The sequence below is a fragment of the Trichogramma pretiosum genome, unplaced genomic scaffold (genome assembly GCF_000599845.2).
Source record: "Trichogramma pretiosum strain Unisexual culture from Peru unplaced genomic scaffold, Tpre_2.0 scaffold141, whole genome shotgun sequence".
Lineage (NCBI taxonomy): Eukaryota > Metazoa > Arthropoda > Insecta > Hymenoptera > Trichogrammatidae > Trichogramma > Trichogramma pretiosum.
Window position 1 is genome coordinate 1 of NW_019640924.1, and position 16181 is coordinate 16181.

Genomic DNA, 16181 nt, shown 5'->3' on the forward strand with positions numbered 1-16181 from the left:
GCCGCCAATTTTTCTCCATGTGAGAGCGGCGGCATCACCATTGCCGGAGACGACGGTTGCGATGAGCGCAGCCACGCCGACATCGGGGTGTTCTGCAGCGGCTCACTGCTCTTGGAGAGCGCCTGCAGGTCCAGCAGCCCGGCCGACATGGCTGTCATGCCTGTCGCCGCAGGCCACGCGAGAATCGTGTGAGCGTTACCGGTCAATCTATCGGCGATCGACTCACACACACTAGCGCGCGCCACACACCTATATGCCGAACGCGGGAAAAATCACCTCAGCTGACGCCGCAGCGATCAACGTAAAAAAAGCGATTCCCGGTTATTTGGTTTCACTGGAACGGCTGGGAGCGCTCACAAGCTGGCGCGGCCCACGCTGCACGCGTATGGTGCAGCGGTTTACACCGAAAAACACAAAACTCTGTCACTGACAGTAAAAAGAGCGAGAGGCACAGCTACGCACGTCTGTAGCAGAACGCTTCCGAACTCGGAATCCGTCGTTGGACTTGCTCGGTGCGTTAAAAACTACTCAAATTTTTCCGGATTGTCCGTTTGAAAGACTCCGTGATGCAAGTAAGCGCCCGGATGCTGAAGCTGGTGCAGCGGCACACATTTCATGTGGCCGAGCCTTATATGAGTGATTCTGACTAACTCTTAAAATAATTGCTCAGACATTTTTGATGAAAAATCAAGTGGCACAGTATCAGGAGTGAATTTTTCCTGAAGATCATCATCAAAGGATCCCAAAAATAACTTTCGGCTTTATTTTCCTCCATGGTCCATTGGGGAAACACGATTTGAATATGGGTCAAAATAAAACTTCTTTAAATTTTTGAATAACACTGATCTAGATGCGCTTTTGATATGTTATAGTACATGGTGAAAAAATCCTAAGGCCAAAATTTTAGACTCCATCCCCCCTCATACCCCCTCCACCCCTATAAACGTTCATTTTCTATTTATATTCATTCTGAAGCCTTGGAGTAATTAAAAAATCTGGAAAAAATCATAAAAGTACATATCAACAAAACTAATTACATTGAATTCTTTCAGATTTTTTGAGTGCTTCAGGCCTTCTGATAGAATAATTTAAACTTTGGAAAATTTATATACGGCAATACAAGCCTAAATCAAACTCGAAAATTTTTTTCTCTGTTTTATCGCATTGAAAAACATAACCTAAAATTTCTTTGGATGTTTTTAAGTTGTGTTATGCACCTTTTGAAGCGAAAAACCTCTTTTTCAACAAAAAGAAATCGTAAAAGCTGGAGCTTCAAATGCAAGAATTTTGAAAAACTATTTTTTTATTTCTTGATGAAAGATTTTGAAACTTTTTTGTAATTTTTCGTTTTGTTTTTCCTAGTCTACCGCCGTGCCTCTTGTCCTCGGACAGATGCGGTCTGTTTGGGTCGTTATCGAGTTCCTATACACGAAAAAAAAAGCTCAGTAAACTGTACGAAAACGCTAGTTATAACAACAAATTTCGTTTTTGTTACCTCAACCGAAATATTTTAGTTACGACAACTATTTTTCCTGCTACTACAACAAAATGGACTTTTGTTGTCCTAACCGAGAAAATAGTTGTCGTAACTAAACAATTTTGGTTGTGGTAACAAAAACGAATTTCGTCCTTGCAACTATCATATTGATTTACCACTTTTTACTGCACACTGAAAAAAAATGTATAAGTTAGTCCATTTCGTTGTAGCAACAGAAAAAATTCAAATTGGCTAAAATTAACTAATTAGATTAAATTTTTAATTTTAATGAGTCACGATTAATTGTTTAAATTAATTTTAATTTAGAAACTTTAAAAATTATGAAACAATTTTAATTATTAATTTGACAAGTGTTAGATTAAAATTAATTTTAATTAGTAGTCGGGGAATTTTCAAATTAATAATTCAATTGAATAATTAATCGAGGACATTTCGGATTAATACATAAATTTTAATCTTTAATTTTTAATTTATTAATAACAATAATTTATTAATAAAAATGATTTAAAAAATTATTTTCAAGATACGAAATATATTATTTTTGGTTTTAGATAACGATCGACTAATAAAATTACTTACTTATCGATTCCTTTAAAAGCATCAAATTCAATCATAGATAGCTTGTTCTCATAAACCGTCAAGATTTCTAATGTATCTAGGCCTTCGAATGCTCTTTTATGAATAATTGTTATTTTGTTATGATTAATATTTAGAATAAGAAGGTGATGCAGATTTTTCAAGGCAACAGATGGTACTGATGCTAAGGAGTTTTGTGAAATATCCAATTGAGTGAGAGATTTTCCTGAAATTGATTGTTTAATTAATTAATTTTAAGAATGAACATTCAAGTATATGTTGACTTTTATCATAATAAATTAAAATCAAAACACAAACAGCAGATATCAAGAAAAAAACTAAATAAATAAGTATAACAAAATATAATATAACAAAAATATAGTTTAACAAAAGAACTAAGTAAAAGAACTAACAAGGAGACCACCCCACCTGAAGGTCATGAATTTGCTCCGAACTTTTTTTGAGGTCTCAGGGTACCAAATACTGTGCTCGCAGACCGGGACCCGGTGACCGAATCAGTGTATTATCTTATTCACTGTCATATTTTCAAAATCATAACTATCCATCGAGTAAGAAACTTCAGTGGTGGTTCCTAGGTCTGGGACTGGTGCATTATTTAAATAATCAATCATAAACATGTCATTTTTCAGAGGGTCCATGTCAAATCTTATTCAGCGTGAAACCTTATTAGGACTTTAGTTTGAATTGTATAAGTTGTGAAAAACCATTTCTTACACCCACCAAGTGGTGCAAAGCTTTTCTTACGGAGACCGTAAAGTGTCAAATTTTTCGAGGGTACTGTCAAATCTTATTCAACGTTTAACTTGTTGCAAATGAAACTTCTGATTATTAATAACAAAAAAATCAATTTCTTACGCCCCAGACCCGGGGATAAGCACTTTTTACAGTCCGTTGAACATGAGCACTCGTCAGCTCTGCAGTCTTAGAACAATGCATCTCACGCGATCACCTTCTTTTCAAATTTATTTCTAAGTAAAATAGTACATACTTATATAATTATTTAATACAATTTTTATTCATATTACTGGTTCAAAATAGTTAAAATATTTTTTATGAGTGAAAAGTATTAATAAAATACACAGATTGCGTGGTTGAAAAATAATTTTGAATAATTTATAAGGTTGGGTGAAATAATTTTTTTATATGATGCTGAAAACAAATTTTAAAAATAGGATATTCACTTTACTATAGTATAAGTTTAAACTGTGTAATGCCGAAACGGTATTATCGTAGAGTAAGTCGCCCGACGAATCATTGTCGGTCAAGGCTATAATAATGATGATCGAATATTATGAGATGCTGCGTGATTGTTCCTTTCTCTGTTATATGTAAATACGACGGACGACTGAGGGAGAACAGAGAAGCGAAGTAGAAGGCACGTGTGTCGAAGAAGCATGAGTTAGTTACCGTTGGACCGGTAAAGCGTACAGGCTCTCGGAGCTACTGTTTTGCTCGCGAGTCGCGCTGTGTGTACACGTGTCTTTATATCGATTGTGCCAGGGTGAATGCAAGCACGAGATAGTCCAGGAGACTATCTACGTCGAGCCACAGGTGTGAGAGTGTCCGCGGGAATTAGTCCTAAGTCCTCACATCCCAGGAGAGCGAGTGAGAGTGAGCTCGAGGTCGTGCTTGTGTGTGTGCGTGTGTTGTGTCTGAACGAGTCGACCCGATCACCACTGCAGAGGTGACCAGCGCCGTACTCAAGGAGCCACCACATCCGTCTGTTACAGGGACCCGAGCCAGCCAGAGGACCACCAGCCAGGCGACCGGCAGCGGCCAACTTCCGGTACCCAGGGACCGACGTCGTCAACGGTGAGCTGACCGTTGTCTACTTCCTAATTATTATTGGTGCTTGAATACGCTCGAGAGAGCTACGTTGGCAAGAGCCATTAATGGTCCGGTCTCACTCTCTCAGAGACCTTTTTGTATATTAAGTAGATAATAAATCGTTATTGTTTAAAATAGAATCTCGAGTATTATCTTTTATGCGTGAATGTGTGAGTGATGATATCCTGCCCCGTATTGCATGAAGCTTACAGGTAGACCCCGGACGTGCAGGACGGATCCATAAGCCAAAGGACACACATAACCGACGAGGTACGTCGGGGTAAGATCAGAGGTTATAACTGATCTCGATTGTCCTGCTAAAATATATTCCCGCGTTTCAAGACAGCGTACTGTATATTTTGTTTCTCCTTCCACAGTACACTCTCTTGGTCTTTCACACTCTTTCATGTTTCAAACTCTAGCCTCATCCGTCGTAACGATTTTTTTTGAACTGTAAAAACGTGGTGAAAATGTCAAAACCAATTTGCATTTTTTGTAGTAAAAGTAAGTCAAAGTTACAAAAATTCGATGATGAACAGTTAAAAAGGGGCCGTGAAATATTAGATGCAAGAAAAAAATACAACATAAAATACGCAAAAATTAGTATTGCAAGTAGTGTTGATAGCTCCAAAAATTATCATTCTGATTTTTATCAAAATTTCACTGCATTTAATTCCAAGTATATACAGAAATTTAAAGATATGACAACTAGTGCATACACTTCGAAAGAGTAAGTATACTTTTACTATCATCCAAATCGAAACTTTCTTGCTAGCTTTTGTATCAGTCTAGAGTCTAATTTTGACTATTTTTATCATTAAATTCAATATTTATATTTTAGACTTGAACTCTTTATAAATTTTCTGGAAATTTTAATTAATCGAATAATTCAAACAGAACAAAAATTTATTAATTTTTTTTATCAAGCGATTCCAGCTCAGCAAGTATTGCATGCTCTGAGAGTGAAACAATTGATGATAATGTTTTTGATATGGAATGCGGGTGAGAGTCTAAAACTAATTATAATGTTTAAATATTATTAAAGCATTTTTCTACATTAATCAAATCTTTTTTTGTTTGCTTTTTTGCTAGCAATGACGCTGAAGCAAGTGTTGAAGAGTGTTCACTGCTCTTGAGATTGAAAATACAATCGTAGATAAATCGAATGAAAATGCAAGCCTAAATAAATCGAATGAAAATAATGTTACTGATGAAATGAATGTGTGCGTTATTTGTAAATTGGTAAGGAAACAATTCAACAGTGAAGACAAAGTATATCATCCAAAGGATTGAGATGACTTTGACTTAATAAATAAAATTAAATCAACAACGTTGCAATTGGAAGAATTAGAAATAGTTTCACGCATAGGAGATAAAAATTTAATACACTACTATAGATTGTGCAAAATTGGAATCGAGAATAAGTTACGATTGATTGAAGTAAGCCGGAAAGAAAAAATCGAGTGGCATCAAATTCGCCATGAAAATAAACAAGCATTTGAAGCTGTTTGTAATGACCTAGTCATATCATCTTTGCGGCCGTAGGCAGGTGAAACACGGGGCGGCAAATCAGCCCGATGCAACACCAAGTCCCGAACGGGCATGCTAGTGTACGGCCGCACACGTACACCGCAGCGCGCACTGGTGTGAGTGCGCACACGGACAGAGCCGTGAACGTTAGTGTGCGACTGCACACGTACACCGCAGCGCGCACTAGTGTGAGTGCGCACACGGACAGAGCCGTGAACGTTAGTGTGCGACTGCACACGTACACCGCAGCGCGCACTGGTGTGAGTGCGCACACGGATAGAGCAGCAAACGTTAGTGTGCGTCTACTCACGTACGCCGCGGTACGCACTGGTGTGAGTGCGCACACGCATGGAGCAGCGCGCGCTTGTGTGAAGCATGGCTCGCGCTTGCAAGCTACAAGTCGAAATTTATGATGCCTCCGTTACCAGGAATGCGATAGGGTAACCGGCTCGGGCAGAAAACCGGATGTTGGCAAAAATCAGGTCACAACTTGCGAGCAAAGAAACTAAGAGGACGGCTCAAGCATTCGCTAAAATTCCCAGACACGACGGATGGGAAAAAACGCGCAGCCCGCAAGCTCTAGAGGACACATAAAGTTCACGGTGACCCTAGCTCAGACAAAGAGGGTACGGCAGCAACAAACAGTATATAAACCGAGACTCAGAGAGTCTCGGGGCCAGTGTTCATTCTCGGTTCGAAGCGTGCACATCGACGCTCGTCGGTTCGGTATTCACGTACATCTTTACTTCTCGAGTCAAAGTTCGCAGTTTACTTGAAAGCCAGCCTGTTGCTCGGCTCCGACCAGATAAAATCTGTGCGAGTTAGTTATTCGAAAGGTACGCGAGCTCGTCCAGCTGCAACCACCGACGCCGCCCAGCACGGTGACACCGTGCCGGCTTCAACGACACCGAGAACACCCTCATCGACACCGAGGACACCCTTGTCGACGCCGATCTCCTCGACGCCGATCTCGCCGACGCCGATCACCCTCACCGACGCCTTCAGCCACCGCACCGAACGTCGCCACCGAAGATAAGAACATCGGTACATAGTAAGCAACATTTATGTAACTAGGATTAAGGTTAAATAAACAGTCTTGTGTGTGTGTGAATCCAAGTCTCTGTGTTATTCATTTCTCCACCACGCCCCACCCAAGAGACATAGAGTCGAGTCATTAGCTTTCAGTCAGCTGGCATATATTATTAATAATAAATAGATGGTCAAACTAGCCATCACATGTTAAAGATTTTGTAAAAAATCACTTAGTGATAGAAAAAAAAATATAATTTTATTTTATCTGAAAGAGCTATACATCAATGAGTACAAAACCATTCACAAAGTTGAAGATGATAATTTGTGTGATACTAAACATGTAGAAGAAAGGTTGTTAAACTCATTTTCGTATGAAATATAAATGCGATTTATTAAAAATACAAAAATTGTTGTGCCGTATGGGGCCACTATTCTTGAAAATGATATTCCTGGTTTATCTAGTGACTAGCAGCTGAACTGCTAAGGCAAGAAATATTAAATATGCCAAGTAATATATTACAAGATTTCACTATTGAAAATCTAATGAAAGGCGAGAAAAAGATTCCTACTTCACTAATGACATTCTTAAATACTTTAGTATGTGGGAGTAACTCAAAAAGATCAAGAAATGACGAGAACCTCCGTTCCAGTACATCAATTGCACAAGATATCATTTTTGCTGTTTTAAAAGGATGAGTAAAGATAGGAAAACATATTACCATTGCGCTTGCTATGAAAAATTTGACGAATAGCAAAAGAATAATAAGCATTTTGAACAAGTATGATCATTGCTGCAGTTACTCTGTGCTTGAAGGGATCGAAACAGAAGCAACTTTCGCTCATATGACGCTGAAGAGCTTTGCCCTGAAGATATTCACCGCAATCCTCATTTATGTACAGGCGTGGCATTCTACAATTTCGATCGGTTTGTGAAAACAATCAATGGAAAAAAAAAACGCTTCATGATACAGAAGGAATTATTATTCAAAATGTGGATGACAATGTCATACTTCATACTATAAATTCTGCAAATAAGTTAACAGGAATAATCAATTCAAGTAATTCCATTGCAGCACATCAACGCTGGGCACGAAGTCATAGCTTGCGAACAAAAATAATAAGTCATGTGTTATTGAAGTGTAACTTGTTCGATTAGCAAGATGTGACTAAAGACTTAAAACAATATAGAATAAAAAAAGCTCAGCTTATGTACAGAAACTGCTTTTTACGATTAAGGAAAGAATTAATCCTTTCTCTCATGAGCTTGACACAAATGAGCTCTACAACATTTCCACGGGGGCATCAGCAACTGAAAATATTGCGGAAAGTTTATTAAATTTTCGACATATGTTAGTTATATCATTACAAAAAACTTCAGACATTGATAAGGTCCTGTCATATCCTTTGGCGCCTGTGCCTTTGGCTCTCTGTCACCTTGATGGGTCGATATGCAAAACCGAAATTACGAGCTTAATAAAGATATTACAAGTGCAGTGTCCAAGCGAAGGACCGAAAAGAACAGATGTTATGATATATGATGGATTTTTCCTTCTCTCAACAATAAAAGATGTTCCTGTTACATTTGGAAATATGACTTTTCAAATTTTACAGATGATTTTAAGAACGAAAGCTATAACTATTATATTAGTATTTGAAAAATATGTTTCGCCTCCAATAAAAGATTATATACATTCTTTAAAAGGTATAAAAAAATCTCAACCATATATTATACGAAGTAAAGACCAAACAAGAAAGGCCAACTCCTTCGTCGAAATGAAAAACATAATTTTCAAAGAGGCTTTAGTACAATTTTTAATGAATGACTGGACATCAGAGGAGTACTTACCTTTTTTTGAAAATAAAAAAGTAATAATCAGGGCAGACAAATGTTTTGCAATATTGGCATTATTATTAGGACTGAGAGAAGCGATTTATTTGGCTGCGAACACGAGGATGTGTCTATGAATAAGGTCTACTAGACGTGTAGTTTACTAGACGATAGTGACGTGACCATCAGATACGTAAACATTGATGTCCTCATTATAATGTTAATTAACATGGATTTTCTGAAAGCCAATATTAATATTCACCTCGACATTGGCTCTGGCAAGGGACAAAGCTTTCTAGTTCACGTAAACAAACTATATGAATGTCTAGGCGCAGATTTAATTTTAGCCCTATCAATATTCCACTCTTTAACGGGGTGTGACTTAAATCCTGCATTTTTCCGAAAAGGAAAAATAAGACCTCTGAAGCGCTTACAACAAAGCAAAAAATACATTGAAATATTTTCAAGTATTATCAATATAAATAATAAAGCTCAAATTCTACGAGAATCAGAAGCGTTTGTATGCCTACTGTATGGTTTTAAGAAAATTAAAAACATTAATGAGGCGAGAGTGACAGCCTTTTGTGAAATTTATAAGTTGAATAAAAATGATGAAAATTTCGATTTATCAAAACAAAAATTTGATTGATCGGCTCTGCCTCCGTGCAAAGAAGTTAGGCAGCAAATATTAAGATTAGTTTTTATTTCTAATATATGGCGTGGAGCCCACAAGAAAATCAAAACTAATTTGGCACAGTATACTTTAAGAGCCTATAGGTTTGCCAAAAATACCTCCAAATTCGGTAGTAATGGTTCGAAAGTATGTAAAACACTGAATATGAAACCGTTCAAACGAAAATTCTAGCTGTTACACTAGTGAAATGTTCTCTTAAACTGCATCAAACCATTTTTTTTGCCTGCCCTGCCAAAAAACATTGAATAAATATGACAATATCAGATATTTTTCATTTTTCTAACGGTTTGTGTCATTTTACTCGCATTCAAACTGTTGTGCCCCCATAATAAATTACACAGCCCCACAAAAAGAAAATTTCAAATCTACCGACCGGACTTAGTGGACTTTATGTTTTTGGGGTCGCTAAATCCAAATCTGGGGTCGGTTTTTCAAGGTTGGCTCATTTTAGGGGTCATTTGAAGTTCAAATAATGGGAAAGTGGTAAAAAATCTGAAGAAATTCATACATGGGTTTTTGAGGATGCTGAATCCAAATCCGAGGTCAGATGACCTTCAGGAAGTCACCTTAAAGGTCATTTGAAGGTCAAACTACAAGAATTCAGTAAGAATATCCGAAAAAATAACACTCATGTTTTGAGGGTCGCTCAAAATAGCGACGGAAAATAGCATATTTCAGGGACCTATCTGGAAAACTAACATATTTCGTCGTTCTCTAAGGAAAACTAACACATGAGGCATTTCACACCAAGTGTCCCAGCGCGTCCCTACACGGTTCAATTAAGCGAAATCACTCTATTTCCTCTCGCGTAAAAAGTATCAAAATACACTCAGAAAAAATAATTGAGTAAAGGTTTCGATAGGAAATTTCCTCAGCTTTCCGATGGTGTGGTCAGATGTTCCGAAATTTATCATTATCATCGGAAAAACTCGATATAAACTTTAAAATGCTAATATCTCAAAAACGGCATTTTTAAGATTTTTTAAAATAGTCCCAATCGAAAGCTGAGGAAATTTCCTATCGAAACCAATACTTAATTATTTTTTCTGATTGTATTTTGATACTTTTTACGCGACATGGAAATAGAGTGATTTCGTTTAATTGAGCCGTACGGCGACGGGCTAGAACACTTGGTGTGAAATGCCTCACATTGAAATAATACTTTCACAAATAATTTTTGTTAATGTACCGACAGTTTTTTATTTACTCCTAGCGTAACCACTTTGAGCTATTATTTAGTTCAATCGCTCCATTTCTAATTCGCTGCAAAAGGACCATAATTTAACTAGAAAAAAAATAATTCATCTATTCGATAGGGAATTTCCTCGACTTTCCGCACGTGAGGTCAGATTTCTGGAAATGTTTCATTTTTTCAGGAAAAATCGCCAGAAAAGAGAAAAAAACCTCATTTTTTTAGGTCTAGACGGCGTTACATGGTAATTTACCCGAAAAAAATGGAAAATTTCAGGAAATCTGATCTCAAATTCGGAAAAATGAGAAAATTTTCTATCAAAATGATAACTTGGTTTTCTTTTCTAGGTGCATTAGGTACTTTGAAAGAGAGTTGGACGTAGGGCGATTGGACTAAATAATAGCTCGAGACAGGCGCGTTCTAATTAAATCAATATGTATTACTAATTCTATCATTTTTTTTTGCAACCACAATCCAAACGTGCTAGTTTTCGTCTGACTTTTTGAAATGTGCTAGTTTTCGTTTGATTTTTTGAAACATGCTAGTTTTCGTTTGGCCAATGTGAAATATGCTAGTTTTCGATTAGCCCTTTGAAATATGCTAGTGTTCGATTAACATCGAAATTTTCAAATAAATGCTAGTTTTCGCTAATGAATTGGAACGTGCTAGTATTCCTTAACAGCGTCGATTATTTCTTTACTCCATATCGACTGTCCCCACGAAGAGTAACACGTTTGTGTGTTAATTTAAACAGAAACGTGTTACTCTTCGTGGGGACCGTCGATATATTTATGATTAATAAAAATACAGGCGATCGCGTAAGATGCATTATTCCAAGACCGCAGAGCTGACGAGTGTTCATGTTCAACGCATTGTAAGAAGTGGTTATCCCCGGGTCTGGGGCGTCAGAAATTGATTTTCTTGTTATTAGTGATATGAAGTTTCATTTGCAACAAGTCAAACGTTGAATAAGATTTGACAGTACCCTCGAAAAATTTAAAACTTTACGGTCTCCGTAAGAAAAGCTTTGCACCACTTGGTGGGTGTCAGAAATGGTTTTTCACGACTTATACACTTCAAACTAAAGTCCTGATAAGGTATCACGCTAAATAAGATTTGACATGGACCCTCTGAAAAATGACATGTTTATTAATGATTTTTTTAATAATGCACCATAAGCGAGGTGTAAGAAATGACTTTTTGGGTTCCTAACAATGTATATTATCGAATGTATACCCTCTAAAACTAAATAATATATAGCAGAAATTTAGGTCGCTGGCTCCCGGTCTATTAGTATGATCTCATGGGCCTTAGGGCCTATTTTGATAACAGAAAAAATCTTTGTTATTTTCTATATCGATATAGAAGTACTTAAACAAAAAAATACAAAAAACAAAAGTTGTAAAATTTTTCGAAGAATCTGCTTGAATTTTTTTAAAAATTTTAAAACTTTTGTTCGTTGCATTTTTTCGTTTCAGTACTTCTAGATCGATATAGAAAATAACAAATATTTTATATAATGTGAAAAATCCTCTAAAAAATGGGCTCTAAGGCCCATGAGATCAAACTAAGTACGGTGAGCTTAGTATTAGGTACTAGGAGACCCCAAACATTTTTTGGATCAAATCCATGACCCGGAGGTGGAATTTTTTTCTTTTCGTGGGGCTGTGTTATCTAGATTTGAAGAGTACGAAATAACCTTTGATTTGGTCATATTAAGAATATTTTATGACAAACAGAACCGAAGGTATAACGAAAGAACGTTTGACAAGAAATCGAGAAAAAAGGATGAGTTGTTGTTTTTAGTTTCGTTCATTTGAAAAATATTAAACAAACTTTAATCCATATTCTTAGTTGTACAATTTGGAAGTGCTGAAAATTACCTATAATTTGGTCACTTTAAAAACATTATAAGTCACACAGAACCGGAAATACAGCAGGAATTTTTTTCAAAAATATCCGAAAAATCGTTAAATTTCATTAAATGGGCTATAAAATTTCGTTGTATGGACTTCATGAGGACTTCGAATGACTGCATAAGACTGCATTGAACATTGTTGATATACCGTATGTAGTTGTGTCAAAATGCTCATTAAGTCATATGACTATTTCAAATAACTAATTTATGAAGTATAAACAATTTTGAATTTTTTTTTAAGCATAAAACTATTATTTCACGTTTTCTATCCTACTTGATTATTGAGCGACCTGTCAAAATTGATATTTTGGGCTCAAAATTTATGGAGCTTCTTGTTATTACTTGTTGAAAATAATTAGAGGCTAGGCAAGCGTATATAAAAAAAGTTTTTTTTGACCATCCTAATGGGTACTTTTGCATCAATAGAATTTATAAAATTGCTATAAGTGCACCGTTGTATGAATTGAAATAGAATCATAGCAGTTACAAAAGTTATATCACCGGAGACCGATAACGTTACAGGAGCGATAAACGAATAAAAGGATTTTTTATAAGCCAACCAACATCGAAAATGAGTAACTCAGTTATTGCTATCCCTCCTCGCCTTTTATATCTTCTCTTCGTTTTCTTCTTCTCTGTCTAAATTTTATAAATCGTTGCATGCGAGCCACAGCGTCCTTTCTCGTCGCCAGGGCAACCGAGCCCTACTGAAAATCATCACATGAAAAATCACATGAAAAATCAGAAGAAAAATCAGATCCACGAAAAAATACTTACACCTTCTAGTGGACTACTTCTCAAGGTATGCTTACATACTGACATCAAAAACGCAAAATGCAAATGATTTTGTTAAACTAACAGAAAAAGTACTAAAAGATCACAATATTCACATAGTTTTGACAGACCAATATCCGGGTATAAACTCCAAAGAATTCAAGAACTTCCTAATAAAAAAAGGAATTATGGTCGAAACGAGAGACTCAACCAAACATTAATTAATAAAATAAGATGTGCAATGAATGAAGACGAAAATAATCACGCATGGACAACTGTAGCTCATAACTGCATTGATCAATATAATAAAACTGAGCATACAGTAACAAAATTTAGTCCCAAATATTTAGTAGAAGGAGAGGAAACATCGATATTACCAAATGAACTGAAGGTAATTAACATTTACAACCAACTAGAAAAGAATAGAATAATGGCATTTAAAAACAGTATAAAATATCATGAGTATAACAAGAAATTATACGATAAAAACAGAAAAGAATTCGAATTTAAAGCCGGAGATTCCATGTATATCGAGAATGGCAACAACATGAACCGAAAGAAATTAGATGAAATAAGAATCGGTCCATACAAGATCCGGAAGAAAATCTTAAACTCAATGTAAGAAATTGACGTAGGTCACAAAAAAATGGAGTCGAATATATTTCATGTATCAAAACTTGTTCCAATACCCGATTAACGGAAACCATACCGGATACTTAAGTACTAATTTACATACATTTCTGTAAAGGATTATAATATAAAAATTTTCTTGTACACAAAATTTTACTCAAGGGGGGGAGATGTAAAGAATATCTTTAGTTTATTTAAAGTGTGCGCGTAATCAAGTCGATAAATTAGATCGCTTAATATGCGGCATACCATTAATTGTACGCATGCTAATTAGCATGATAATAGCAGACAGACAGAATACAGTGGAATAAAATTGTGTAAAACAATAGTCGAACAACCTAGTGAATAATAACTTTGAATGTTGTTTCTTTGTTATTCACAGGTAGGAGTAATAATGTACATAATTGTAAATAATGTAAATAATAATAAATTAAACTTTGTTATCACAGAAACGATTCGGTTATTATTCTAACCTAGAGGAAAAATCATTAACATTGAGGAGCGCGCCTCGCGCTCCCTCTGGCAAGTATGACAGAGAGAGCTGCGGCGTTACGCTACTCATATACACAGCATCGGCTTTTTTCGCTACCCGCGAAAACTATTTTTCACTCTCATTTGAAATTTATAATAGATATCCTAATTCTGAAAAGTGCTATGGATTCCTAAAGCAAAATCCAATCAATCCATGTATATAACGTCCCAAAAAATGTTTATAACTACGAAATACGAGCGATTGAAAGAAAAAAACACATCGAAAAAAATGTTATCGCCTAAAAAGTGGTCTGACCGAAAGCGATTCAGACCATTGGCTATGTTCACGCTAGTCACACAGCTGCTTTGCTGTTGATATATCGTACGTATATCGTAACGTATAAGGAAAAAAATATCAAAACCGAAATTGAGTTATGTTCATGTCAAAAGCTACAATGCATGAGTGTATAAAAAAAAAATATATATATGCTACAATTAATATAATTGAATGAATTACGTTCATGTCTCACCCAAAGCTATGCATAAGTGTATCAAAAAAATGCTACTATTAATATAATTGATTTCGAATGAATACGCAGGAATTTTGAACTAGGTGAAGATTTTTAAACTATCAACCAGGATGGCCCTCTCAGTGCCTCAGGTCGCAGTATAGACTCGGCGATGACTTTCCCCGAGGAAGTCGACGTTTTTTTTGCAAGATTATCCTACCGGGTGGTGCGATCGATGCTCTAGGTATAAAAGCGGACTCGCCGATGACTTTCCCGAGAAAGTCGACGTTTTTTTGCAAGATTATCCTACCGGGTGGTGCGATCGATGCTCTAAGTATAAAAGCGGACTCGGCGATGACTTTCCTGTGGGAATTCAACGTTTTTTCACATGATTATGTTTCCGGGTTTAACGATCGAGGCACTAGGTATGAGTTCGTACTCGGCGTTGAATTTCCTCAAGAAAGTCGCGATTTATTGATAACCGAAAGTGACCTGAGGGACTTAGAATACTCTTGCTGGTAGCTCTCGAAATTCGGAAATGAAGTCAAAATGTCAATAATGCAAAGTATCATAATTTGTCTAGAATTATACTTTTGCTTGACAAATAAAAAATTTGGATATTTTTCATCTCAAATTTGACTAGTAGTTGTAAATTCATTTTCGTCAATAAATGGTCATTTTTTAACTTCTAGTTTTAAAATTGTTTAAATACACTTGAATAATCGTAAAGGCAATTATGGAAATACTCGATAAAACAGTCTAACTAACATATTTATTTCGGACATTGAAGCTAGATTACTAAGGTTAACATAAAATAATTCAAAATCGCGGTAATACTTTTTTTCAAAAGATTAAATAAGTGCAAGTATGACAGTCTTATCCTTATAATTTTAGTCTAACTCCAAATTTATTTCTCAATTTGGAAAAATCTAATATCAATTTTCAATTAAACGGTTTCTAGCTATGATAGTAATGAAATCAATTATATTCTGGCAATTATTTAGCACAACTTAAATTATCCTTATTCAAACTATAATTACAACCAAAACTTTACTATAGAAGAATTCAAAATCGTGGTAATACTTTTTTTCAAAAGATTAGATGAGTGCAAGTATAACAGTCTTATCCTTGTAATTTGAGTCTAACTCCAAAATACTTTTTTTCTCATTTCGGAAAAGTTCAATCTCAATTCGCGATTAAATTATTACTCAGCTATGATAGTAATGAAATCTAATACATTCTGACAACTATAATTCAGACAAACTGAAACTTTTTTTCTCTAAGGATAAACACAATAAGCTTGAGTAGAATAATTTAATAGTGATCATGTTAAATTAATAATTGTATGAAAAAGGTCTTACTCATGACTCTACTTGCCCGGCCGTCTCGACCAAAATTGATGCAAACTTAACAATATAATATAGTGAAGGCTATTTGTACATTTGATGAAATTTCGATTGATGAATAGTTCAATTATTGTATAACTACGCATTCGAATTTACAGTAAAAATTAAATTCAAATTTTATATATATAAATTTATAAATGTTTATAACTTAGGGTCTTATTTTTCAATAAAGTGTATTTTAACGCTCATCACACATGAAAAAAAATTCGGTATGATAACTAAAAATGTTGTCTTCATTTTCATACATGTTTGGCGTGCTCTTAAAAAATGTATTG

General features: G+C 35.6%; 1 protein-coding gene across 1 annotated transcript in view; it reads right to left on the reverse strand.

The window, feature by feature from the left end:
• Positions 1-1358: 1358 nt before the first annotated feature.
• LOC106657662 (insulin-like growth factor-binding protein complex acid labile subunit) overlaps positions 1359-16181 on the reverse strand; it is a 53924-nt gene continuing 39101 nt past the window's right edge. Inside the window, exons 3-4 of the mRNA XM_023457706.1 lie at positions 2078-2300; positions 1359-1422 (exon numbers count right to left, since the gene is read on the reverse strand). Of these exons, the coding sequence (XP_023313474.1) occupies positions 1359-1422; positions 2078-2300 (287 nt within the window). The remainder of the gene's footprint in view (positions 1423-2077; positions 2301-16181) is intronic.